At 29.3% G+C, this 27,269-nt stretch overlaps 1 protein-coding gene and 1 non-coding gene across 3 annotated transcripts in view; both read right to left on the bottom strand.

The window, feature by feature from the left end:
* Positions 1 to 1,274: 1,274 nt before the first annotated feature.
* The window catches only part of LOC129960799 (uncharacterized), a 37,748-nt gene continuing 11,753 nt past the window's right edge, over positions 1,275 to 27,269 (bottom strand). For both annotated transcript variants that reach the window (XM_056074451.1, XM_056074450.1), the window contains exons 4-8: positions 15,882 to 16,050; positions 7,407 to 7,548; positions 4,098 to 4,257; positions 2,241 to 2,371; positions 1,275 to 1,476 (exon numbers count right to left, since the gene is read on the bottom strand). In XM_056074451.1, the coding sequence (XP_055930426.1) occupies positions 1,350 to 1,476; positions 2,241 to 2,371; positions 4,098 to 4,257; positions 7,407 to 7,548; positions 15,882 to 16,050 (729 nt within the window). In that variant the 3' untranslated portion in view covers positions 1,275 to 1,349. The remainder of the gene's footprint in view (positions 1,477 to 2,240; positions 2,372 to 4,097; positions 4,258 to 7,406; positions 7,549 to 15,881; positions 16,051 to 27,269) is intronic.
* Positions 23,665 to 23,736, bottom strand: Trnap-ugg (transfer RNA proline (anticodon UGG)). Its single transcript has one exon. It is a non-coding gene; the product is annotated as a tRNA-Pro (tRNA).

Raw genomic sequence — 27,269 nt, 5'->3', positions numbered from 1 at the left:
TTTGAGGGCATTGTTGACTGAGTTGTAGCAGTGTTAGTTGAACGAGTAAACATAATATGCTTCAGAATTCAAGCATCTGAAAATACACATGACATTGGCGAAACACCACTAGACGCATAATTTATAGTTGCATGGTGTGCCTTATCTAATTGATGAATCTTTGGATCAGTCATTTCCGAAATGACAGAGAGCATAAACATAGGCGCATTCCAATTGTCGAATTAACGCAATATTTGGATGACATAGGTTCGACCGAATGTTATTTTCAAAGGAAATCAGCGATCTGCTGCCTACCTAATGTGTGGACTGATAGAGAGTCTTTTTCCCAATCACAAAAGTTTATAACCTCCCAAAATTTTCCATTCTGTGAACCCAGATTTTTGTCTATTATGCTTGTGAAGAACATGAATACAAATAAGACTTATATGCTACAGTAAGTTAAAGGATGAATTTTTGTTTAAAATCTGAATCAACCTCGCCAGAACACTAATGACACTTTGAGAATGTGTATAAACAATATAACTTGGTTTTCATTTTAAATATTTGCCTCGATTCTGATAAACATAATTCCAAGGTAAGTGCAAATTCGATTACTATCTATTTGGTGTGTTTTATATTGCAACTGATTTTGTTTACTAGTTCCATATGAATCCCCTTGCATTAGGTGTTTTTACTTGTTCCAGTCATCTACTACTATTTACACTGCAGTTTAATAAAAAATAAACTGCATAAAAGGCAGAACGAAGGATTGGAAAGTAAGTAGATAAATTATCTTGGATGCATTTGATTCATATTCCTTAAGAAATCATTTGTATAATCGGTCTTTTCTGGAAACTTTTAATATCTTCAAGATCTAAAATATTTGATCCATTATAGTAAATTGAAAACATACTTTAAAAGAAATTTCTCAGCTAAAATGGGGTTAAAGTCTTTGAAACCCTTGAATTGAAAATTTACTAATCCCTTCAATTTTTGCTATGCTTTCACATCAGTTTCTCTTTATTCATGCATTGCATTTTAAATAAATGCTTATATTTAAATGAACAATTATAAATTTATATGCTTCATAATAATTTTATTTTGTCCAATTGATATATAGATTTTGGAAACAACTATATTTGAAGAACGTATTTTTGCATTTATACTCTTCGGCGGAAAAGTTATAAATTCGTTTTTGACATACCTGCAGGGTAATTTCTGGATTCATAACATTTATATTTATTGAATTTCTTGAATAATCATACAGTTTACTAAAAGTATCAATATCATACATATAAAATAAAGAACATGATTTATTAAACTTAATATTTTTTTTTTACAATTGCATCAAACATAGGAGATGCTTATGGCTAATTTGTTCCATTTGGTAAGACATATTTGAATCCATTAGCCAACATTTTTTTTCTTTCTCGCACTTTCTGTGCATGTTCTTCTCTAGCTTTCAGCTTCTCTTGCATTTCATTTAAATACTTTTCTCTAAAAAGAAATAGAGCAGAAATTAATTCTTGTATTCTTACTATAACACTAAATATTGATACAGATGATTCATGATGATTGATAAAAGTTCAATCATGTTCTTATGGTTTAAGCCCGAAGAGATTATCAGGATCTTGTTCTGTTGATATGTTTATTCTTTTACTGTACGTTATTCTAAACAAAAATACTGTTGATTGATAAACAATAAACACAGTAAAAGATAAGTTTATATCCTCGAATTGTTTTATGTATTTTTATTTTACCCAGATTCTTTTCTTTTTTCAAAATAAATTAATCGCGAATGTTTCTTTTTAAAGATACATTATAGCAATTAAATCAGAAAGAAATACCAATATTTTGAAAGTATAAAGAAGATATAAAATAGAAGCTATTTTGTAGAAACGGAAAAACACTCACTAAACTCATTTGGTGAGTCTAACATCAGATATAAATGATGTAATAAATTCACATAGCTTATTTTGTTTATAAAAACTTCTTATATTATGCCCGTATGAAGTAAAGATGCGAATTGAATAAATTTCAAAAACTAAATCATTGTCAAAATAGAAGAAACTTTTTATGATATGAACTTATTCAAATGTATATTTTTAAAAGCCTGTTCTTTTCCGACGACCGATTTTAGTGAAGTCATAAAATAGCTTTGACTGCTGAAATTTTGTACTAAATGTTATAAGATGCTCATCATGGTTTAACACACACTCACGCGCATGCACATCAAAAAAATTAAGGGAGAAGTTACTCACCTACTCTCCGCCTTAATTTGAAGTTTTTTATTAAGCTTTTGCCTATTGATCTCTGCTTGTTGTTCAGCGATAGTTTGGATTTCTTGACGATCTTTCGTAGCTAACTTGTTGAGTTTTTCTTCAGTTCTTTTCTGAAATTAAGGATTATAATTTTAATTACGGATTTTAATGCGAATTTCCTAGTCACGTAATTAAAATTATGAATTTCATTTACCGAATAATTAATTAAACAAAAGTTCGTGTAGTAAAATCTTGAGATTGTAAAAACTTTTATGACTTCTTTCATTCAGACTCTTTTCCGAATGAAAACATCTTTTTCCGTAAAAGAATAACATTGAAATATAACAAAAACATTTGCCGGTGACTTATGTCAATCTTTACAATATTTGGGTAAACTGGGTCGACATGGAAAATAATAATAAATTAAGTAAACTTCTTTAAAAATTTTGGAATTTCCTTAATTGCTAATTTATTAAATTTCCTTTTTAGTTTATGTAATTTCCTTAGTCTCCTTAATTTGTAAATTTGAGGTAATGGCAGAATTATTTTAAATCGAAAATTGGGTTGTAAGTTGAATAAGAGTTATTGTGACTTTGCTCTGGTTTTATATGAATTGATAAATTGAACGTTCAGTTTTTCACTCTTAGCATTTCAATCGAAGCTTTTTGAAGAATTTAAATTTCGTTAGTTCACATTCAAATGCAGACAGGACAGAAAGAAAACAATATTCAGGGTTATCTTTTGCACTCGAGAGGCTACTCCCAGTCACTACTTACCTTTCTGTGGTAACTCGAGCGAAAAAGTCTTGCAGGGAGAAGGTTTAATTTTTGTAAAATAGTATTATGTTTTAGCCTTGAAACAAAATTAGATCTGAAGCTACTCAAAAAGAAATGGATTTCTTTTCCAATGCATAAATGGTGCATTACACTTAAGGGAGAGAATTATGAAACAATAGCCAATGCCGACTCACTTAAAGGGCTTAGACCATTTATGAATTGGTAAACACTCTAACAATTATGGTACCATTATTTTAAGTCCACTTGATAAAATTTGTTCCAGTGCATTTTACGAAACCTACATAGACTGGTCTGTCTGGCTTGGGTTTGACTTGAATCTCATTGCCATGTGTTTAAGTATCATTCATTTAAAGTTCTATTTCATACACAAAAATTACTGCGGCTTACACTCCCTTTCGGTATGAGGTCCTCTTTTGTGGCAGTTGATTCGCTTTGCACAGTTCCGGAAATTCACCGTACGATTTCGTTGTCATTCAATAAATCTTATCCAGCTGAATTATTAATCGGCCCTCTGACGACGGCCCTCAGCTATCGATGTAGGGAATGAATAATGTCACTTAAAGTTTTGGTTTCACGTTTTTGAACACAGTGGCAATTAAAGTAAAAGTTAAAAAAACAGCCCCGGAAAGAAATGAAAGGAAGGTGTTGTTCATCTTACCTTACAGCGCGTTAAGGATTTATATTCTATCTAGCTCGTGAAGGCTTCATCAGCCGTAGTATAATTCACTGTTCCCTATTATCCTTCCGGACTTTAAAAACAACAATGCTTTATGATGCGGTAAATGTGAAAAACGCCTGGTAATCCTTTAAATAGTTCAAAAGTGCATGTAATGAGGTCACTAGTGAGAATATCCGAACAGTTTTATTGCGATTTTCCCAATATTTTCACTTTTGGCATGATTGCAGTTTTAGTCCTTAAATACATGGTTAAAAAAAAAAAAACAATATATCTTTTTATAGAGATGCAATCCTATAATTCTACCAATATTTCAGATACAAAAGTTAGTTTGTGAATTTGTGCAATTTGAAATGTATAAGTGCAAAATATGTGCAAATTAACCTTTCTCCTTTCTTCCGCTTGCATTAATTTTTGTTGAATCTCTTCATGAGTAAGCTCGGCTTTCTTCTCTTTATGCTTTTTTCGTATGCTCAGGGGTGGAAGTTTGCGTATTGATGACGACTGATTAGAAAGAGCGTTCTGGGCTGCAATTAATTCAAACCTATGAAAAAAATAATCATTTATCTAATTGTTTCGATAAAAATGAACATTTAGAATTTAATTGAATTAAACATATTGAATTATTAAAATTCTTGTAAAAGCATTATAAGTGAATTCATTTCAAAGAATGTCACAAAGAACTTTCCTTTAAAAATTATAGCTGCTAAATATGCATTGTTTTATAGTTTCATACAAGAAAAATATTGAATTTAAATGGTAAAATTTTAAAAAAATTCCCACCGACCAGCCGTAAAACAAAGGTAAATTTCGTCTATCCAGGGATAAAAGAAAATTTAGCCCTCCTGAATTTCTTTGTTGGACTGTTCAATTGCACTTACATTTGCTAAAATGGGTCATAGTATCGGTTGATTTAGATGTGCTGCACAATTGTTGGGACACGTATAAAATAACTCGGATAAAATCTCTAAGAAAGCTAGATGGGATAAATGATCTGGGTTGACTAGATATTTATGATAGTCTGCCCACACATTTATTTAAGGGGAAGTACAGTCGTATCGCATGAACGTACAACAGCTACATTTTCACTGAGGAGGCACGAAATAGCTCTTCTGGCCCACTGATAAACGTTTTCTGTCGCATTTTGATGACATTTCCGGTTATATACTTTTATTATATTATAGTTCCTTCTGATGTTACACTATTTCCTTAAATGTTTGGACAATAATTTTGTGACATCATACTTAAATATATAAACGTGCTTACCATTAAAACAATAAAGAGCGATTTAAAAGTATTCTGACAAACTTTTAAGGGCATATGAAAGCAAATCGGCTTTACATAATACTTTATAGGTTTAAAATGTCACTGTTCTTGTGAGAAAGTTTTAGCTGATATAAACAGGGATGTAGCCAGTTCGGACCTAGGGCATATTATAACCCCCCCCCCCCCCCCTCGATAGCAAAAATATTTTGTAGGGGAAATTTTCCTTGAGCACAAACGTTTCTCCCTATTGTCAACTTTATTTCAAGACAGATGTTATGAGATTTAAAGTCAGTACATAGAGAACTGAGTTCTGGACGTCGCTAGGCATAAAATCTTTGGTACATCAGTCTAATATTTTCGAAGACAGAAAATATCATTGCTTTTGGTCAATTGTTCTGCAGCAATTCATAATATTTAAAAATGGAATATGTGTTTTTTTGCAAGGAATCAAGATGCATCTAAATAGAAAACAATATTACAATTGTAACATTACATTTGTGTTATTGACGCATTTTACGAAAAGAGTTAGATTGATAAAAATTGCATGCATTCCACCATTGTCAACATATGCATATGAAAAGAGTTTTAGTGTATTGCGAGTTGTTAGAAGTTATAAATACGCTACCAAGGTTCAGAATAGATTTCAAAGCCTCGTGATCCTACTAGCAGTTCAAGAAAAGTATATCTGCATCATAAAGAAGAAAAGTTTGATAAATTGTATCCAAAAAACCGAATTCAATTGCAGTAATGTTGTTAGGAACTGCTATCTCTATGAGTTGGTTTATCATATTTTCCAATAAAGCATAACAATTTTGCCTTTTTTTTTATTATGACTGTTTTGTAATATCCTTTTTATTTATCATAATTTTAAAATCTTGTTTTTTTGTAATATGAAATGTACCATTGAATGCCTGGGAATGGACTCAAAACTGCACTAGACATTTATAAATATTTAAATTAAATGTTCTTTACACGTTTAAATATATTTCTCTAACATTCTTAAATGTAAAATCATTCTGATGAATCTAGCAAGAAATTTATTACAAAGTTGTTTAAAAGACGTTAATGAGACGATAACATGTAAATAATGCATGTTATCATATTTGAATTCAAAGACATAATTTAAACGTCGGATCCTATTTCTGAGATTAGTTTGAGCTCCATTAAATTTAAAATAGCTTTAATTAAAGAAACAGAATTGCTCAATTTGAAGCTAATTTATCAGTGGAATGGGTTATTATTTCATTTGAAATGTGATAATTAGAACAATAATCTATACAGAGAAAGATTTAATCAACAGATTTGGTCTACTTTTATACTCTGTTCATTCATTGGACTCTTAAACCAGAAGATAAAGATCTGGTGAAAAAATGAGAGGGTTATCATTGCACTCCTCCTCCCGTTACAGGTCGTGTCTCTATGTTGGGCCAATCGCGCTCCCCATCGGACAGATCATGATCCCTTGTCGATTGGGTTCTAACGCCACTCCTGGTTCTTAAGTAATCTGGATAACATGAACTATCATCTTTCCAGCCCTAGACATAGTGAAAATTAAAAAGAATGGAACTAAATAATAAGATGATAGACATGTATTTAGTGTACAGGGTAACTAATGAGAATGGGAGCGAATCAAGTTTCATTCGAATCATGAAATATTTTTAAAAAGATGGGTGTTCTGCCATAAATTATTTGTGTATAATATGGTGGATCGGTAAGCCTAGAATAATTCACATTCCTTCATTTCGCAATTAATTTTTTGTAAGAATCCCTCAAAAGTTTATTGTGCGAGACTAACGCATTCTCTGATGGTGATCTCTTAGCAAGCATTTTTGAAGGCAGCAAGACATCTTCAAAGTGAAATTTTAGGTAATTGTTTAAAATATGGATGTAAACTATAAAAAACGGCTTGAGATGGTCTAATGATTTGTGCAGGGTGATTGGCTGCGATTCCCAGTTAAGGCTCAAGAATTTTATAGGAGAAAGTATAAAACAATCTTTTAAAAAAATCCACTTTTATCAGTGTATAAAAACTGTCATATTTCAACACATAAAATACATACCAGACCAGTTTAGAACTCTCCGGTGAGCAAATATATATTGGCCTGTGTTATAAACGTGATTGCTATTTTAATTAACAGCATTTTAATCTGTGCCCCAAGCTTTTGTGGTTAGTTTCAAATTTATTGACGAAACCCTTTTCTAACATATAGATCAAAGCATTTTTAAAAAGTATTTTATTATTTTAATTCTTTTTACATCAGTAGAGTGCACAAATAATATTTCTCTATATATCCATATAAAACTAATCTAGTTTGGTATGTCTTATTCACCTTTAGATTTGTTCGAGCGCTTTTAAATCCCTCTGTATAAAAACTTTAATATATTTGCATTAACTATTTAGAATATAATTCTAATATTTTGCCATACCTTATTCCTCCGACAGCTCTTGAAGGTGGTCTAACGATTAGCCCCTCTTCTCTCAAAACTTGCAGGATAGTTTGTTGTTCCATCATATCTCTGTCTCTGGCACTCAATCTTGCAGGACATGCCTTTCCCACCAGAATTAATTCTAAGAAAGATTTTAAAGATAAGATGCAATTCGATTAACTTTATTTTAGAATATTAGTTTGACTGCATAATATAATTTCATCATTAGCACATTTAGGCAAGGAAGTTTGCCGGTTGTTATCACCAAAGCAAATATTTACTCTCAGTTTTTCTGGGTAGTATAACCACAGTGCATGTATAATACTGGCGTTGATTATGTAGGTATAAAGTAAACGCAAGTGTCAATTTTTTTGTTTAGACCATTTTTTTAGTTTTTTAAATGTTTATTTTTTATGCAATAAAACATTTATTGATAAGTCACTCTCCAAATTTTCTGTTCAATGCATAGATTAAGAGTTAATTTCAATGTTGTACCTTTATACAAAATTTAAAATCAGCAAAATTAAATTGAAACAATTAAGATGTATACAAAAAATGTTTCCTTTTTCTTTAGATAATATTAAATTTCGAAATAAATTAGCCAAACAAACATTAAAAATAATATTTAAAAACACTGATATGATTTATTTTAGTTCAAAATTATTATCCAGTGGGTGTTCGAGAGAATCATCAGCGGTTTGTATGTCAGTGTCTTATTTAGTGACTTGCATTGTACTAGCTATTCATATTTCCCTCTTGAGGAATATTGATTATTCTATTAAGTGGCTGATAATTTAGGTCCGGCACACATGTTCGATTCGTATCGTACAAGTCATTAACGGCAAAATAATGGGACAATGATTAGAGATTGGTTGCAGTTGGTAGAACGCATGTACCTTCACAACACAAAAGTGTTATATTAGTTATCGACACTTTTGGGCGGCATTTCTCTAGGAAAAGACAGAAAAAAAAAAAAAAAACTGGAGCAGAACCGGAGTTATGCATGTACTGCCCAACTGCCACCAATATATCTATATCTAGCTCCTTTTCTTTCGCATCTCCGCCATTTTTGTTATCAATGATTTATCCAGTAAAAATAATACGTTTGTAGCGGGCCTCATTAAATTCAATAAGTAAAAAAAATTCTTAAAGTTTGCAAACAACAAGTCAAACACGGAATTATTTTTTGATATCATAAAATTGTTTTGCAAGAAGTTTTTGAAGAAAACCAATGACGTGTAAAACCATGTCATTGAACTACATCATGCATCAACTTTTAAGCCATTTAACAATTGATACATATTATTAAAGTTATGGTATGATTCTGTAATTTAAAATACCTAAGTTGAAACTGAAGATATATTAACTATAAAGAATCAATTGATTTAAAAGAAAAATGAGAGTTGTACTATTCTGACAGGAAGTAATATATAAGATCATGATTAATTTTAGGGATTAATAATTTATATTTTAGGAGTTTCAATTCAAAACGAAATGAATGCGAATTTATAGTTACAAGTTAATCACACAATTTGTAAAAAGGGTTACTTAATAAAAATTAAATGAGGAAACATTTTCACTTCAATTCATTAAAATAAAAAGTGGAACAAATAAGCAAAATAAAAACTGAAATCGGAAAAGTAAAATAAGTAATCTAAAAGAATAACGAAATTAAAAAAAAAAAACTTTTTGTGAAACTTTTGTTATTTTTATAAAGTTGATATCAAATTTTACGTAGACTTTTTGAACTTTTCTTCACCCTTCAAGCATCGCTGTTATTTTCCAAAGCTGGTTATTATTTTGATATTACTTAATCAATACTTAGTAAGTTGATAATTCAAATACCACATTGGCGGGGGAGCTTGAGAAAAGAAATAATCGTAAAGGTGTTTCCTTTTAAATTTCTTAAATGTAATTAAGCATAAAACTTAATCACCTAAACATTAAGTATGAAAATATATGTATTTAAACCTTTTTTTACGCGAAGATACGAGAGACGTTTTCTTCTTTTTTTCCAAGCTCTAATGAATTGTGAATAAAAAGACAAGAGTAAAGAATAAAATGAATTTATTTCCAAAAATTATGTACAAATACGCTTATTTTTTGACATAACCGCTGTGATGATTCAGGCATTTGTCGTACCAGTAGATCAGGTTTTCGATCTCCTGTTCTAAAATTATTGACATCAGTGATTCGAGATAGACTTTAATGCTCCTTTGAAAGTCCTCCTTAGTTTCGAAGTATTTTAAATTTTCTTTTGATGAAAGAACAATGAAAAGAAATGCCTAAACATTCAGCCTCTAGTCATAGTTTTGACATCTAATCGGAGAGCTCTTTACCTGGAATTTCAGAATCCTCAGTTTCTTTCGAATCACTCAATCAACTCATTGTCAAAATCTTCTGTAGCGCCAGACTTGCTTCTCGACGTCCCCTATCATCGAGAACTCGGCATAGAGCCGAATTTTTTTCATCTTTTACCTGAACTGAAGTATTGACTAGGGAAGCCAAAGTTTCCAGACTAATGAACAGCTTTAAAAGGAACGTTTAGGCCCATCCCCCATCATCGGAGGCAACGTTCATCAAAGAAGGGATCGGAAATCAGGTCCGCTGATATGACAAATACCTGAATCTTCATGGTGATTATGTCGAAAAATAAGCATGTTTGCATATAACTTTTGGTAATAAATCCATTTAGTTCTCTACTCTTGTCTGTTTTTTTAGGGGCCCATCGAAGTTTGAAAAATCCACCCTTCTGTTTTAGGATCGATATAAAATCTGGAATAGAAGCACATTTTGTGATGCATTATAACATTAGTAAATGTCATTACGTTTGTTTTAATATACCAGGAAAAATCCACATACTTCTGAATCATCATTTAATTTTTATGTTAGTACGTATAGATGTATTATGTTTTGACTTTCTTTTTTTAAAAATTTTGACTTGTATTGTGAGAAACTGCATACTTAATTTATTTCAAAATATTAGTTTATTTGCTGCAAGCTGTAATGTAATATGATAACTTAATTTCTAATTTTATCATGATTTAATTTTTTTAGAAATAAATTCAGCCGTAATTTCCCACAAAAGCAAACAAAAAAAAATCAATTAGTTATCCACTTAAATGTCATCGGTCGAAACAATGTTACTGAACGGTACTAACATGAGGAACGATTATTCTTAATATAACATAGTTGAAAAAAAAACATTACTATTATAACTATTCTATTGTGTGACGTTTTTAACATTTCTTTGGAAATCCGTTATCGAATAATCTTTATTTAAACAGACTGCAACATCACGCACGTTTGTATAAGCTTTCTGCGGCGATTCTTTTTTTTTTCCGGTGAAATTTTGTAGATGTTCGTTGTTGTAACACAGAATTTGTTTCGTTGTGCATCAGTCATTTTTCAGTGCATGAAATATAAATTGGCAAGTTACTGACGTCACATTTTGGTGATATTAAATGTCATAGCTTTTGGAACAAAATGTCATGTTTCAACTGAATTAACATATACATGCTTCCTAAAATAACAAATCATTTCAACTCTGAATAATTGCAATTAAGGAAAGAAGTGAAGAACTGAAAGTTCTATCTTTTCCCCAGCAAATTAAGGAGGTATGCATTTCAGACCATAAGGAAAGGAATTAGGCACGTAATAATAATAAAAGGGGAAATGTGTGATAAAATGACACCTCTTTTCTTTCGATTTGGTTTAGACAAGTTCCATTAATTTACTGTTTTGAAGTTACATGCTGGTTATTTCGCAAAAAAGAACTCGTAACCTTGATTCATGATCAGATGATGAGAACGAACCTTGAGGCGACAACTCTTAAATGTACTCTGCATCAACAAAAGGACGTTTGAACCTAGATGTATTCAACGTTTACCAGCTCCGGCATATATGACGGATCCTCCGTAGAATCCGGTCTCGAAACCGAGACCCTGTTACAGAACTTGTGAAAACAGATTTTTACTTCAGAACTCTTTCCTCTCAAACACCTTCATTCTAAATACATTTAGGCAAGGATATACAGCTAGGATTTCACTCTTTGGAGAGGGGTAAGATAAAAAAAAAATATCGACTCTATGATGAATCTTAACTAATTAAATTTTTTGATATGTATAATGCTTAATAAACAAAAGTGCTCTTATTGTGCAATATATCTTTTTCGATTAACTTTCTCTTTAATTGAAAATCGAAAAATTATATTGAACGTAACTATTGCTGTTTTATGCATGATCAGCGATCTCAGAATGATAGAACTGATAAACCAAAAATTTGAAAAACATTCACAAAAATTAACAATATGCAATTAAAACGAATTTCATGGATAAAAATGATAAAGAAAAAGGAAGAAAATTAATTTTTTTTAAAATAAAAGTAGAGGATACATGGTTTTTCCAAAGAAAACCCCCAAAATTTTGTTTACTCTACAAAACTTTTATTCCAAATCATTTCTTCACAATATCGCAAAGACTGTTTTATATCTTTTAAATAAAACAGAAATATTAATTAAATAATCCAAATGCACCTCATTTACGTCTGTTTGAATGTGATGATAGCCAGTTTTAAATTCTCATTCATATCTGATGAAGATAACATTGATGTCAGAATGGTTAGTTTTGTAAAGGTTGTTGGCTGAAGAGTCATGTTTTGTCTAAACCGCGCCAGTGATATTATAATAAGGCAAGCAGTTTTGAAAGTTTTTTTCTTAATTTAAATGTTAAAGTGAAAATACCTGTATAATACAGACATTTTTCTTTTGAATCTAGGAGCATTTGTGTTTCATCTTATAAGCATTCTAATTCTTTTGAAAATGTTTCTGAATGAGATTCTACGCCAAATATTACAGATTCAGTTGAATAATTTTGAATAATTAATCTTCTATGCTGGAAATATCATTTGTTTTTAAAGTATTCATGCAATAACAAGCAAGATTATATTTGTCCTAATGCCATTGTAAATATTTTCATTAATATATTGATATTATGATTATATATTTATATACACATTTTATCTCAATTCATTCAGTACAAACAGATCTTTTACGAGAGAATTATAGTGTATAATATTTCCATAGAGTACGATATTGCGTAAGATTTCCATAAAACAAGAACATTTTAGAATTCGTTCATAAGTGCAGTACGTTTAATAATGGATTTTGCGTATTAATGCAAAATTTCTGCAATTATTATAAGTAGGGATTGCAATACCGGTATACCGAGATACCGAATACCGGTATTTTGAGGCATTTGTACAATTTTGTAATACCGGTATTCACAAGTTTAAATACCGGTTTTTCGGTATTTACTAGAAATTTTTAAAATTGTCGCCACTATACGTTCAGGTATCGCGAACATAGCAATATAGTATACGTTTTTGTTTTTATGTCTCCCTAACGGGCGAAATTAATTAGATAATTAATGGCTTAAATCTAAATTAGCGAAACATGGATTATACCTGAAAGAAAATATTGTATCCATAACGACTGATGGAGCAACAATTATGAAAAAAGTTTGAAAGTTGATTGGTGCAAATCAGCAGTTGTGCTATACACATGGAATTCAATTAGGAGTAATAGATGTATTATACCATAAATATAAAGAACAAAAGAATCCAAATACTGTGGATATAGAAACTTCGGATTCCAACTTTGAAAAGAGTAAGAGTGAGAGTGATATTGACAATGAAGATAATGACAATGTAATTGTTGAAGAAGATATTGCTAATGAGGATGAAATATTAACCTATCAAGAATTGCTTCCTATAATTTATAAAGTTCGAAAAATTGATAAAATATTTAAACGTTCCCCTATAAAAAGGATATATTACTAAAATATATACTAACTGTAAATAAAACAGAATATATGTTAATATTAGATTCTAAAACACGTTGGAACAGTTTACTCCTAATGATGGAACGATTTTTGAAACTGAGAAATCCAATCCAAAAAGTAATAATCGACTTAAACCTGTAAATTAATTTTTCAGATAGTGAATTCGACGTAATATCCACAACTATACCAGCTCTACTTCCAATAAAACTTACTATTGAGGCATTATGTCGGAGAGATTCTAATTTATTAACAGCTAATGCAACAATAAATTTCATGCTGCAGTCACTGAAAGAACAGCACACATTAGTATCTGAAGAATTATATATTACTTTGAAAAATCGCACAGAAGAAAGGCATACCGAAATAGAAAATGTCTTATGGTATTTACATAATTATAATGATTTTAAAAATGAAAATGAAAAAGAAGAAAAGAAAAGAACCAATTCAAATCTGATTAAGTTTAGAGTAAATTTTCTTAAAATTTTTTACCCACAAACTTATCCACATTCAGAAGAATTCGGTTCAATTATCGAATATTATGATGTCACTACTGTCGATAGTGAAAATGAATTGTCTCTTGAAGAAAAATTAGAATTAGCGATAAATAAAAAAAATTTCAACGAACCAAAATACAATACAGAAATCAGCTATATTCAAAACCATCCGACGAGAAATCGATTTATTTGAAGATGAGGGATTTAGAGGTAAATACTTGGAAAAAGTATATCGCGCATTGCTAACAGTACCATCAGCTAGCGTAGATGCCGAAAGAGCGTTTTCGACAGCTGGTAATTTTTACACAAAATTACTTTTCAGGCTTAATGACAGTACTATTGATGCATTATGTTTTTTTAGACCACATTTCAAAAATTTGGAATAGTACCACTAACTGAATAGTGATATTTACACTTTTTTTGTGATTTAAATAAATAAGATGTTTCTTTACTTTTTTGTGATTATATACTGTTATAATTTATAAATTACAAATTATTTTTTGTGATATTTACACTCTCTAACAAAACTGGCAAATAAAAAAAAGAAACACCTGTGTTTTCTTTCTTTTTCCAAAATTTCTAATACTGGTATTAAAACCGGTATCCCGGTATTAAGATTTAAAAAATACCGAATACCGGTATTGAAATTTTGGTCCGGTATTGCAATCCCTAATTATAAGGCATCGCAATTATGAAGATGGATTTTTAAGTAACAATATTATTGTTTGAAAAAGTTTGATTAATTCTGTACTCTTAGTCAGCAAAACTTTAGGACCTCGTGAAAAAAGAAAACTTATTGGACAATGAAAGAAATTAAATCAAAAGTGGATACTGTAAATGTGTCTTTTCAAATGGCAATTACTATTGTCAAGTATTGTAATTATAAAATTGTTTGCTATATTGTGAAGAGCCATTTGACAATTTTAAATATCCAGCAATATACGGAAACTCCGAAAATATGTGAAGCTTTCTTCTATTAATTTCTTATGTGTCTTCAGCATCAAAAATTTGTCATGGTGTAAACCTTCTGAAAAGAAACGGGCATTTCATTGGCTGAAAGCTGTGCCTCCACACTTCAATTAAATTTAAATGATAAATTTAATTTGAAAATTAATTTAAAATTCAGTTTTAAATTGAATTCAGAAATTTTTAAAAAAATTAATAGCCTTAATTAATTTTTCAAATTATATTAAAAATAACATAAGAGAATGCTGACCTTCAAGTAAAATATTTCATTAATTATTAATGAGTTGACTGAGTTTCTTTAATCGTACGTAATCCTATGTAAGATTACTAATGTACATATATTGTTTTCCGTATATTCGTTTTTCTTTTAGCATCATTACCATTTTCTGATTAATTTTATTGATTTTGTAATAAGAGCTATCTTCTCATAAATACAAAAAATAATTCGATCTTGAATCCTTGAGTAAAAGATAAATTTTGACGAATGTGAGCATTTTGTTTATCATGAAGGATTGCATTTTCTACGAGTAGCAAATATAGTTTTACAATTTTGCGGCCAGTTTTTTTTTTTTGAAAAATAAAATTTATCTACAAAATATCAGTAAATATCTTATAATGATACGGATTTGAGATATAAAAATTCAGGTTCTTATTTCAAGGCTCCAATCATATTTAGACAAATATCGTTGTGTGCAGAATGAAATACTGCATTCAGTTATTGTTTCAAAATTCGCCAAATGATTTGACTAAAATGCCCACTTGGGGAAAAAATCAGTTGACGATGGAGAGGCGCCACAATTTCTTCCCTCGGTACTTTCCTGCATTCGGGTGTTTGCGACAACTATTAGCATCAATTATACATCTCTGATAAAATTATTAAAAAGACGATTACTAACTTATGTTCACAATACTGATTATTGATCTAATCATGCTTTTGATCACTATTGAATATTTTTGAGCTCTATTCATTTCCAGAAGCTCTGAAATGCATATCACCAAAACTTGTATTTATCATAATTTTTTTTAACACTAATTACTCGTTAATTCCCACTTATGAGGATTGAAATGTATTTTTTTCATGTTAACACCTTTTCTTACAGCTTTTAAAACACTTAGAATAAAATTTTTCGAGATGTAAAAGCTTTCAATATACATTAAAATATTTTCAAACTTACCCAAGTCCTCGTTCGGAACAAATTCATTGTCCACTTCACGAACTTTTCCTGGATCTGAGTTTTCTGTAATGACATGAGAATAATCATCTTCCAACTCGTATACTCCTGAATCCCAACTACTGCTACTGGACTTCGACGACCCTTCAGATTTGCTACTCTTCATTGATTCCTGTTAAATTTCATAATGTTTTTCGAATGCCATCACTGTTGTATCAAAATGTCAAAATTGCCAAAAATTTTATTGATGCAAAGCACTTCTCCATATTAACTGCGTTTTCTCTCAAATTGTTGTATACGTTACTGTAAAAACATCTTATATTGCTGGATGTTTCAGCTGTTACTTCAAAATTTCTTATGTTTTGTGATGGGTGGCTTTTAGCATGCGATATTTTGATGTAACAGCACCGCTGTGTGCAACTTCTGCATTTCAATATTGTTCTTAGGAAAAGTGCAAATTAAAAAAAATTAAATAAAGTTACTATTTTATGTTTAAACTGAAAATTATATACCAAATGCGATATGGAACAAAAATATAAATGTCTTTTAAATACTTATTTAAGCTGTTAATGATTGGAATAAATTTTATTTTTCACTAACCTGTTGTGAAGCAGTGCTGTTTACAACGTGTGCGTTATACAGAATATCACATATAATCGCCGAAATAATAATTAAGGATTACGACAAGGAAAACAGGAAACATTTGCTTATAAAATGTAGAATATGACAGTTTAAAAGTTTAGAATCGATTATTAATACTTTTAACAATAAAAATATCGTGAAGCATTTGGTTTGATTTAATGATAAAAAAGAAACAAAACTATTCTCATTTTCTCAGAAATTTCGTAAAAGATATCACTTCCAGCTGTTCCCATCAATGCAATTCTACCAGCTTTAAAATTCTTTGATCTTTGGCAAAAGGCCGGGAACAAATAATTTTCCTGTACGGATTAACAAGCTTAAGCACGGATGAAGCATAAATTTATCATATCAGCTAAATAAAAGACAATTTTACCTATCGACTAAATAACATCAGTATGAATAAAAGGTAATTTCATCTGTCAGTTAAAAATGTATTAAAACTGTCTTTGATTACAATAAGATAAAAATATAATGCATAATGTTTATCTCAAAGTATATTGACTACAAAATACCTTCAGAATTTTGCCAAAAATATTATATATATAGAGTGCACGTTCTGTTTGTTACTATTATGATAATAATAACGCAAACATACAAATCAAGTCTTAAAATTTGGATTAAAAGACACCCATTTAAACTAAATATATATTTGAAAAAGATTTGATGTAAAAAAAAATCGTTCATTCATCGCAACTTATAAATTAAAGTACAACATATGAATTGCTGATGTTTAAAAACCTCGTAATCATAAAAACTTAATTGAATTTCATGGTAAATCGTAAAAAAAAAAAATATTTATATCCAACGTTTTGTTTTCATAAATGCCAAGAAAAGTTTATGTTGCTAACATTTTGACTTAAGACTTTACTGAAATGTTTTCTTCCATGCACATTTTTTTTCACTGAAAACAATTTTACATGACATATTCTATATGAATGCTGAATACATTTTTCATTCAGAGCTGTAGCAGCTTTGAATGTTAACTACCTGTGGGAGTGAAGAAATTCTTTCTTCGATTCACTTTGTAATCTTCTACATTTTTGCTGAGAACATGGACAGAAAAACTTTACAGAGAATGATAGAAGTTTCGACAATTTTTATGCAATTCTTTTTTTACCATAGTAGAACCAGATTTTAAAATGTACCGAATTTTTTTCACTTAGCTATGTTTTAATACGCGATTTCTTTTCTCGATAATTACTTTATTATGTTCAAAAGTTCCAAATTTTGAAAATATTTTCGAAATGTAAATGAGGTAGGTTATTCCCATCAGTACAAGTGAAGAGTTAAATTTGTCATATGACCGACTAGTTAGTACATGTTGTATCCAGTTCAATAAGTACAGAGCGTATGCATACTGTTTGACAACGGACTGTAAAACCCTCCGCGCTTTTGCGCATGCGTTAGGTCGGGTTTAATTCGACAAAATAGGGGTGAGTGAAAAGATGAAAGGAGGAGATGTTTACATTTAACAATGAAGACTCGCGGTTTTATGAAACATAAACATTACAGATAATTAGTAATACAGAAGGAAAAAGGTACTAATGCAAGTACCTTTCAAGTACAGTAAAATATTTCGGAACAATTTTTATTTAATGTAAGGGACATAAACATTAAATTATGAAGAAAAAATGAAAAAATTCTGTTCTTAAAATTTGGTAATTACTTTTTTTACAAAAGAAAAATGATCTTTTTTATATTAAAATTCTTCCTTTTTATATGTTATTAAATTTTTTTCTGCAATATTTTAATTCCCCGTTTTCTGCTTCTTGGTCACAATATTTAATGATATTATCTAAAATTTTCTTCGTACCACTCCTGAAAGCTTTTTTACCACTTCAACTTGCCATATCAGTATGAAATTTTGAGTTAAAATAAAATGCGGTCAGAAATATCACAACACTCATATACACGTGAAACAAAATTGAACTTAAAAGTATCTAATGGGGGAAATCCAAGGTCAAAGGAGAATACCGGAAATGCGCTCGTCGTTCCGCGTCTCACCCCTAATGAGATGGAATCGTCGAAATGTGGTCGTCTCAGAACGTGGACGAAAGCAATTTGATTACAGGCACTCAAAAGTTCCTTGTTGCTCCAGCACAGTTTCCTCCTGGCATCAAATTACTAATCCAAAACATTACATTCTGGTACTTCCACGTCTAGCTTACTCCTCTAATTTACCTCGTGTGTCTTTTTCTTCCGATAAAGAATTTACTTAAAGGACAATGATTCTCATGTACCGAAGGAGGCAAACGACGAAGTCATTGCAGGAAGATGGTTATGTAAATGTGAATTTCAAGCCTTTCATCCTTTTATAAACATTAGCAAAAATCGTAGTTGCAAAGGGCTCGCACTCGAAAAGCCAGACAAATATGCTCCATTTGCATGCATAAATATGTTCCATTTGCAATCGTTCAATTTGTATACTATTAATGAAAGTCAAACAGCAGATCGTCGCCTAACAATCGACGCCATCTGTCTCAATTTTCGAAGTTTTACAGGAGCAACAAAGAACCGAATTCTTCGCAAATGGATAATAGACATTTTTGAAGGGGGGGGGGAGGATTGGGAGAAGCAGTTAAACAGTTGATTATTCTGATGTGAAGAACGGTATATTAGCATTAAATTGAATATTTAATCATATTTTTTTAATACAAACTTTAAAAGCAATCGGATAAAAATAATTACAAAATCTTAATATAAATAATTTTATTCAATGGCAACTGCATTTCTTCAGATGCAAAATGCATAGTAAAATTTTTTTCTAAAAAGTAATAAAAGTAACAAAAGAGTGGCAAAAAAAAAAAAAAAAAAAAAAAAAAAAAAAAAAAAAATCTACATTCTTTAACGAGCAGAAGATCTTTATACTTTATTGGATTCAATGTCTTCCGCATGGCAACAATAACTGAGTTTGTAAAGGGTGTGAAAGCCTCGACGCGTTTTTTTTATAATCACATTGGGAAATGTGTCGTTTTAGAAACATAAATTGGGAACCAAAATTATTCTTCAAGACGGAAGTCACGAATATTTTAGCAGATTGTTACCGCATTCCATTAACAAATTGCTTTCCGACACTTTTAAGGCGTATACATCTTAAAACTAGAGATAGGACGAGAAGGGATTGCTTTGTCCTATTACAGCGAGATTCAAACACGCACATATACGGTTTTCCTGTTAATGTCTTTTCTCCAGATGGTAATATATTGAGATCATGTTAAAATAATTTAAATCTGGAAATACCGAGTCAATATAAAATTTAAGAATTGAGAAATAATTTGATTACAGTTGTTTTCTGCTACTAGAACCTCTTTAAATGTAATATTACTGAAGCTTACATTAGTAAGGGATGAAATAGTTCAACCAGTTTCAACAGTTTGTTAAATATGACTGAGAAATATGTAGAATTTATCGGTGGTATATTCACAAATATCAGTTTTTTATTTTGTGTAATGTAAAATATGTAATAATTTGTAGTATTTGTATACATCAGTACTCGTATTGTGATCTTAGGGATCAGGGATCATATGAAAAAATACTCAGTATTTTTAAACTTGCTTTTTCTACAACAACAGCACAATGCAAATATATATATATATATATATATTGACCCTGTCTAAATACTGAAATTTAGTTTAATGTTATAGTTACTGTTCTTCAATTCACTTCATTTTTGCTGTATGCACTGATTAACCGAACTTTTGTAACAGACCTTCGAAAGATTATTTGCTTTGATTCTTGGTACTGTGGGTAACGATTTCTCAAACAGTGCGTGGGTTTAATAACGTAATTTTATTAAATTTTATATATTATTTAAAAATATACAGAATTCTTACTTTAATTGTTGCCTATAGCTAATTTGTTTTAATCCTTATAGATAGATATATTCCTCCAATTCGAAAAAAAATGACATAAATGCCACGAAGAATTATCTTTTATGTTTGAATCAATAAATATACTACTTAAAAATATTATGAAATCTAAATATGTATGTATTATTAATATTTAGGAAATTATTCATTACTCTCTATTATTTTAAACATAAAAGAAGTTTAAATCCTTTGTGATCAAAATTGAGTTACGAAGTTTTAAAAATAAAATCAATATTTTAGATCAATTTGCTGGTCGCCTCAAGGTAGATCCATCAATTAATGGACGCTTCGAGGAAAAGTGGCTGTTGAGGAGTTTAAAATAATGACTTCAAAACTTCAAACCTCGCTCAGTTTTGGTTACAGAAGAGTAGAATTTTTTTTTGTGTGTGTAGGCACTCTATAGAGCATATCGTTTGTTCTCGAGTCACTAATGTATTTTGGAGGGTGAATATTAATTATAAATTAAGCGCAATTTTGATGTTTTTTCACGATAATTTATGAAAATTTTATTGCTAAAAATTGATTTTTATTCTATTTTTGAATATAAGAAATTGTCTTTAAATCTTTTAACAACACCAGTTTAATTGCTGAGCAATTTTTTTCCTGAATTTCGACAATTAAAAAATTTTTTTTTGCACACTTTTTAATAATAGATGCGTTGTTACAATGGAAATGTAATAATTTTTCTTGTTTCTTCAAATATTTAAGAGCGTGATTTTCTTCCACTTTTGGATGTTTAGAAAAAAAAAAGTATACGAATTATTTACGCAGTTCACACGAAGAATCAGAGTGAAATCACATTACTGCATAGGACGCAGGCAATTTAAACTTATGATCCGAATATTTAATTGATGGGATTCGACTTCAGTAGGAAGGTTCATGTTCACAATAAACAGGAAAGTTGTAAAGCCATTAAAATAATATGGCTTTAATATCTATCCCTATTTGATACCATAAAAATATTTTGTTGAGAATCAAGTTATGCATAAGAGATTTGATATTAAATACAAATATTATTTCCGTCGAACCAGATGCTCACTAATGGCGGTTAGTACAGTATAAAATAGATTACTTTTTGTGTTATTTGGTATCTGGGATTATATTCTTTACTGTTATTAGTTTTCAGACCATATGATCAATAGTAGATGGTCTAGTATTATGGATATGAATAGAAATGCCTTTCAGTTCCTTCCTTTGTGAATATTAATATTTGGAAGTTCGAATACAACAGATGTTTCTGTATGTATGACGTGGATTTCCTCATTTTTTTCTGTCAGTAATAAGCAATTGATTTTAATCTGTAATGCCAAAAGCATCTGTATGAAGTGGTTATTGATCGAAAGAAAATGGGCATTTTGATGTTTATAAATCAATAATCAATAGCTTTTCGCTTCTGTATTTTCATTTTCACACAAAATGAGTTTTTTAATCTGTTAAAGCGGTTTTAATATGTGAATATAGATGTGGTGGATCTATTTTCGTAATCATCAAGTCAAGTTTTTAAATTATAACAGAACTGTTGGTTGAATAACAAATTCGGTGTAATAATATATAGTATAAAACTTATTCGAAACTACATATTTATTGTAAATTTAGATGGAAATGCGGCAACACAAAAGGAAATGTTATTTACATAAGCATTTATGGTAAACAAATGTTTTTACATACTTAGAATTGACGGTGTGGGGATTGAGAAAGCTTTATTAAACAATTGAGGTCAATAGTTATTTTTTAAACTGATAATTCTTTATAGAGCATCAAAATCCTGGTATTCGAGAGTCGGGTTCGTCTATCAAAATGATTTCTGGAAAAAAAAATGGCAAGATATGTCCAGGGAAAATGTGAATAAGATAGAATTAACAAATTAATCAAAAGAAGATATTTTTAATTATCGCTTTATACAGAAACAGAAGTGATATTGATTGTTGATTTCATCTTTCATGCATTTATTAATTTCGAATTTGTTACTTAAACGAAGATTATGGTAGTTGCAAGCTTATTTAGTTTTTGTCACTTAAGGGGATGATGGATTCTATTATCATATTTGCGAATTATTTACTCATTTATTAAATATTTTTTGCATATGCATTAAAATATAAATAATGCAAATATATTTAAAAAATTCTTTAAAACAAAATGTATTAGTTTTAAAATTTTTTAAAAACATATAATTTTTAAAAATTTTGAAATATTCCAGGCAATTTAGTTTTTAATTTCTTTCTATTATTTTTTTTACTTATTATACTATATAAATTTATTTGGAACAAAACTGAAATATTTTGTAATTCCAATTGAAAGCTAATTTCTTAGAAATATTCTTAGGGACATGCTTGTATTTTCATCTGAATTTTGCGTTTTTCTGAGCAAAAATTGACTTTCAACTACCTAAAAGAATTCGAAATAAAATAATAATAATAATAATAATAAAAACGTATACCCGGTATTCTCCTAATGTTTAAAAGAAATCTTAATCAGCATTTTTTTTTTTTGTAATTTTCTTAAAAATTAAGACATTTTGAACATTTTATAGATATTTAAATCTAATATTTATAGAAAAGATATTTAAAGATAAAGTCATTAAAAATATACTTATTCTTCTAAGTCTTTTAAATATTCATTTTATTGAACAATTTATTTTATATTGCTATTTTTGTTGAATATAAGCGTGCATTTTTACTATGAAACAATAAAGTAATTTCATATTTTCTTCATGTCAAATGTCGGTGGTTTCATAAAATCAAATAACCTCCGATGATTTGTTAGCGACTTTTTTCTCTTCAAATAAATTTATTTCGTACCAACCTTTTTTTTTTTTTTTTTTTTTAACGCCATGCAGCTAGAACATTTTTATCAGAAGAATCTATTGTCTCTAAAAGTTTCATTTCATATTCTAAAATGATAAATGTTTGAAGTGGGAGATTTTAGGAGAATCAAGGAACTCAGAAGCAGCTTAGGTCGAAGCTGCAAAGGTCTTCATATTAAATTCTTTAAATGTAAAATGCAGTTTCAGTTGTCTATTCATAAATTCATTTGGCATGGGAATTATATGTTATTTTAGAAGTTTTTAAATATTGAACGAATGAAAATTCGAAGAATAACAGTATTAAATAATTAAATTGATTAAAAATTGTTTTTAAGCTTAAATTTGAAAAAGAAGTCCAGAATTTATTATTTTTTAATTTAAAAACCATTTTCATAGACTTGATTCGATGAATAAATTGAATTAAAATGATTATCTGAATTATAAATATAAAATATGACAAAAAAAGACTACTGGGCTCGGCCGGGATTTGAACCCGGGACCTCTCGCACCCAAAGCGAGAATCATACCCCTAGACCACCGAGCCGTCGCAACGATTGCATCAAAATAGAAACAGCTTCTTCTTTTCCTCGACGCGATAGGTCCTTTCTAGGTTGATGGAAACGTCACGGCTTCTGGCTTGACGTCACGAGCGAAGCAGATGGGACTGATTGCGTTTCGTATTTTGTTTCTGTTTGAAATTTTAAATTGAGGCTTGCTCTTTATACAAAATTTTGGAACGTTTATGTTTCCGTTTGAATTTCATAATATTTCTATAGGAATTGAGAAATTATTCTATTGATTGATTTATTAGATTAACGTTCTGCTCGAAGCTGCATAAGACGAAATAAAATATATGCTGCGAGTTTGAACTGTAGTAATGGCCCGAAAAGTTATTTTGTGAATGCACACATCTAAAGTTGACATACATATGGATCTTTATGAATTAAAAATTTATGAAGTTCTTTTCTTTAAGAAAAATATCCAGCTTATTTTTTTTAATCTGCAAATTTAAAATCAATTAACAAAATTATATACTTTTAAATTACCGTGAGTGTTTTTACTTATTTATTTTCAATATTCTGTAGAATGTCCGGAAATTTTTGGATTTTTTTACTTTACTTTTCTTTCACCCTTTTTTTTTTAATTAGAATTATCTATGTAAGTAATGAACTTTGATTTTTTTTCTATAATTGACACAAAAATAAATGACTAGAGATGAGTGAGGGGGCGGAAGATTAAACTAACTTATTCTGTCTTAGCAAAATTAACGAGAATTTAATCGACAACAAATTTGAAATTTCTTCAAAAAGTGGAAGGCGAGCTATCCAAAATATGTTACAAATCTTTAACCTTCCGTCGGGCGCAATGCAAATCCGAACACGATCGGGCGCAATTCATCAAAGAGATTAATGTACTCAATTAATGCAATTTTTGAATGTATGTTAAAAAAACATATTAAACAGAACTTTTCACTTACATTTGAGTATATTTAGGCTATTAGATAACATTTTAATTTTTCTTTGCTGTTTTTATTGATAAATTTGAACAAATCATGAAATTGTTCCAAAACACTTTTTTTTCTCAATAACGTAACTTAAAATTCACATTAACTTCATAAAACAAGTTCAAATGATCATAAAAATAAAAAAAAAATAGAAAGAATATAAATTTATTCATCTCACAGATTAGTTGCGCCCAATGGAAGGTTAAAAAGTGGACAAGGAGTGGCTTCAGTTGTTGTATTTTGAATCGTACCCAACTTTTATATTTATTTAATAATTGATATTAATATACGAAAATAGTGAATACAAAGTAAACTTTTAAAGACAGTGACAACTAACCTCTTAAGATTTCAACAATTATAACTCTAAGTTAAAGAAAAATAGGAAAATATACTAAAAAATAGATTTTTTTATGAATGAGAAATAAAATAATTCAAAGTTCGTACAATAAAAAAATTACCCTTAGTTTTCTTCCCTAAAGATTTTTTTCAAGTAATAAATCTAAAATTATATGTATAATGCTGAGATCTGAAAGTACAGGTCACAATATTTTACATTTATTTCCCATGATAAAAATTTTAACTGTTATAAAAACTATCTTTTTATAAAATCAATTTTTACAACGACAGATATATCGCCATTCCGACTTAGGATCAGTTTAATGAATTTTTTTTTGGTCAAAGACGTTTGTTCATCTCAAGAAGATTTGTAAAAATAATAGACCATATTCAGTAAAACGAATCTGAATTAATTGATTGATTGATAATACAGATATAATATTAATAAAATAGTTTGTCATCAAGAATATATAAGTCTGCAAAATTTCAAAATTCTAATTCATAGGCAAGTGAATGAAAAATTGATTAAAATGTTCCATCTTTACAAGTATGAAATTAGTCAAGTTAAATTAAAGTGTATATAACAGAAAGATATGGATAGCTGAAATTTGTTACTTGATCTTTTCATCAAATTTGTAAATATGTATAAGATTTTAGACGAAACTTGTCGGCATGAAATCTTTTTCCATGCTTTGTAATTCGAATGTACAAAGAGCATTCAATTTGGCTTATGATTTTATCACAAGGCATATGGTTTATCAAATTTTGGACCCAAAGGGCCACAAGGAAGAGCCTGGCAATTCATATTCATTTTTCATCAATATAATACTAAGTTTAATAAAAAAAGAGCCATATTGTGTAAATATGCGGAAAAATTGAGAAAGAAAGCACTTGCTGGTTCTTCTTGCATTGAAATTCTAAAGAGTGATGATCGATTTTGGTATTCGCATTGCTGTTACTTGATTTAATGGTTTGATGTTCATTTGTATTAGATCAAAGAATTCTTTGCATGAGAATATCGAAAAAACAGTTTTTTTTAATCATTGTTGGAGATTTTACATAGATAAGTCAATATTGAATCAATAATTGTTTTCGAATCTAAGAACTGAATAGATAAAATTGGTTTGTGTGAATGAAACAGTGTCTTTCATCCCTGAAATTAAGAAAAAAAAATCTAACTACTATCGGATCTTTTAAATGGCATAACAAAAATAAATGATTAAAAAAAAAATCGTTACAAGTGGAGAAATCTTTAAGTCAGCGCCGTTCGATCCATTTTTCTTTTGATCACGTGTTAGTTACGTGACCAAACAGTTTTATATAAATGAGTTTTCCATGTACATTTACATAAAGGAACAAAATCTTAAGAGTTCACTGAATCGATATTGAGATAAATATAGATTATGTGTCAAATTTTAATTTTCATAATTTGATATGAATGAATAATCGTGTGTGTTAATGTTTTTCAATGCATGCAATATAAGATTGTATTTATCATCCAGATTATTTCAGCAAGTATGATGCCTTGAAAAATTGGGCATTTAATTTTCTCTTTCGTGATATAGGGGCATCTGTTATTTCAAAGCGCAAATTGCCCATGAACTGAAATTCTAGATCTGTTTTGTTGAAAAAAGAGCTGTCTCTTACTTTTTGTATCTTAAGATTTTATTTGATGAATGTTGAAATGTATGATTTTATGTAATGTACATTTTGGAAATTTCACACACTTTTTATTGACAACATTTGTCTGCAAAAAAATAACTATTTTGTTCGCGCTATACAGTGCTATCAAAATAAGGTTGCATTTTATTTTTCTAAATTAATGTAATTTATGCTGAGTTTTATAAGCCATCATATTTTGAGAATGATTTTAAAAAATTGTGTAAAGAATATTCTGAACCCTTATTCTGAGCAAATTGACTTAAAACGGATAAGTTTGAAAAAAGAAATCAAGTATTATAAATACTAAAATTGGGTAAAAATAAATGTTAAGGACATGTCCATGAATGAAATCTATGAGAAAATGAATAGCATTCTGTTTTCATCTTTGATAGAAAATAATGTTTATTATGAATTTCGGTTTAACTTGCTGCATGTTATGTTCTTAAACGAAGAGAAATATTCTGTAATGTTTTAGCCAATAATTTATATTTCATATTATTCTTATTACATTCTCGGTAATTTCGATTTAGTTGTTCATATTCCATAATTCGGTTTCATTTGAATTCCAAAAATTA

This window comes from Argiope bruennichi, chromosome X2, assembly GCF_947563725.1.
Source record: "Argiope bruennichi chromosome X2, qqArgBrue1.1, whole genome shotgun sequence".
Lineage (NCBI taxonomy): Eukaryota > Metazoa > Arthropoda > Arachnida > Araneae > Araneidae > Argiope > Argiope bruennichi.
Note: the sequence above shows the minus strand (reverse complement) of the source record. Positions and strands in the feature narration are given on the sequence as shown.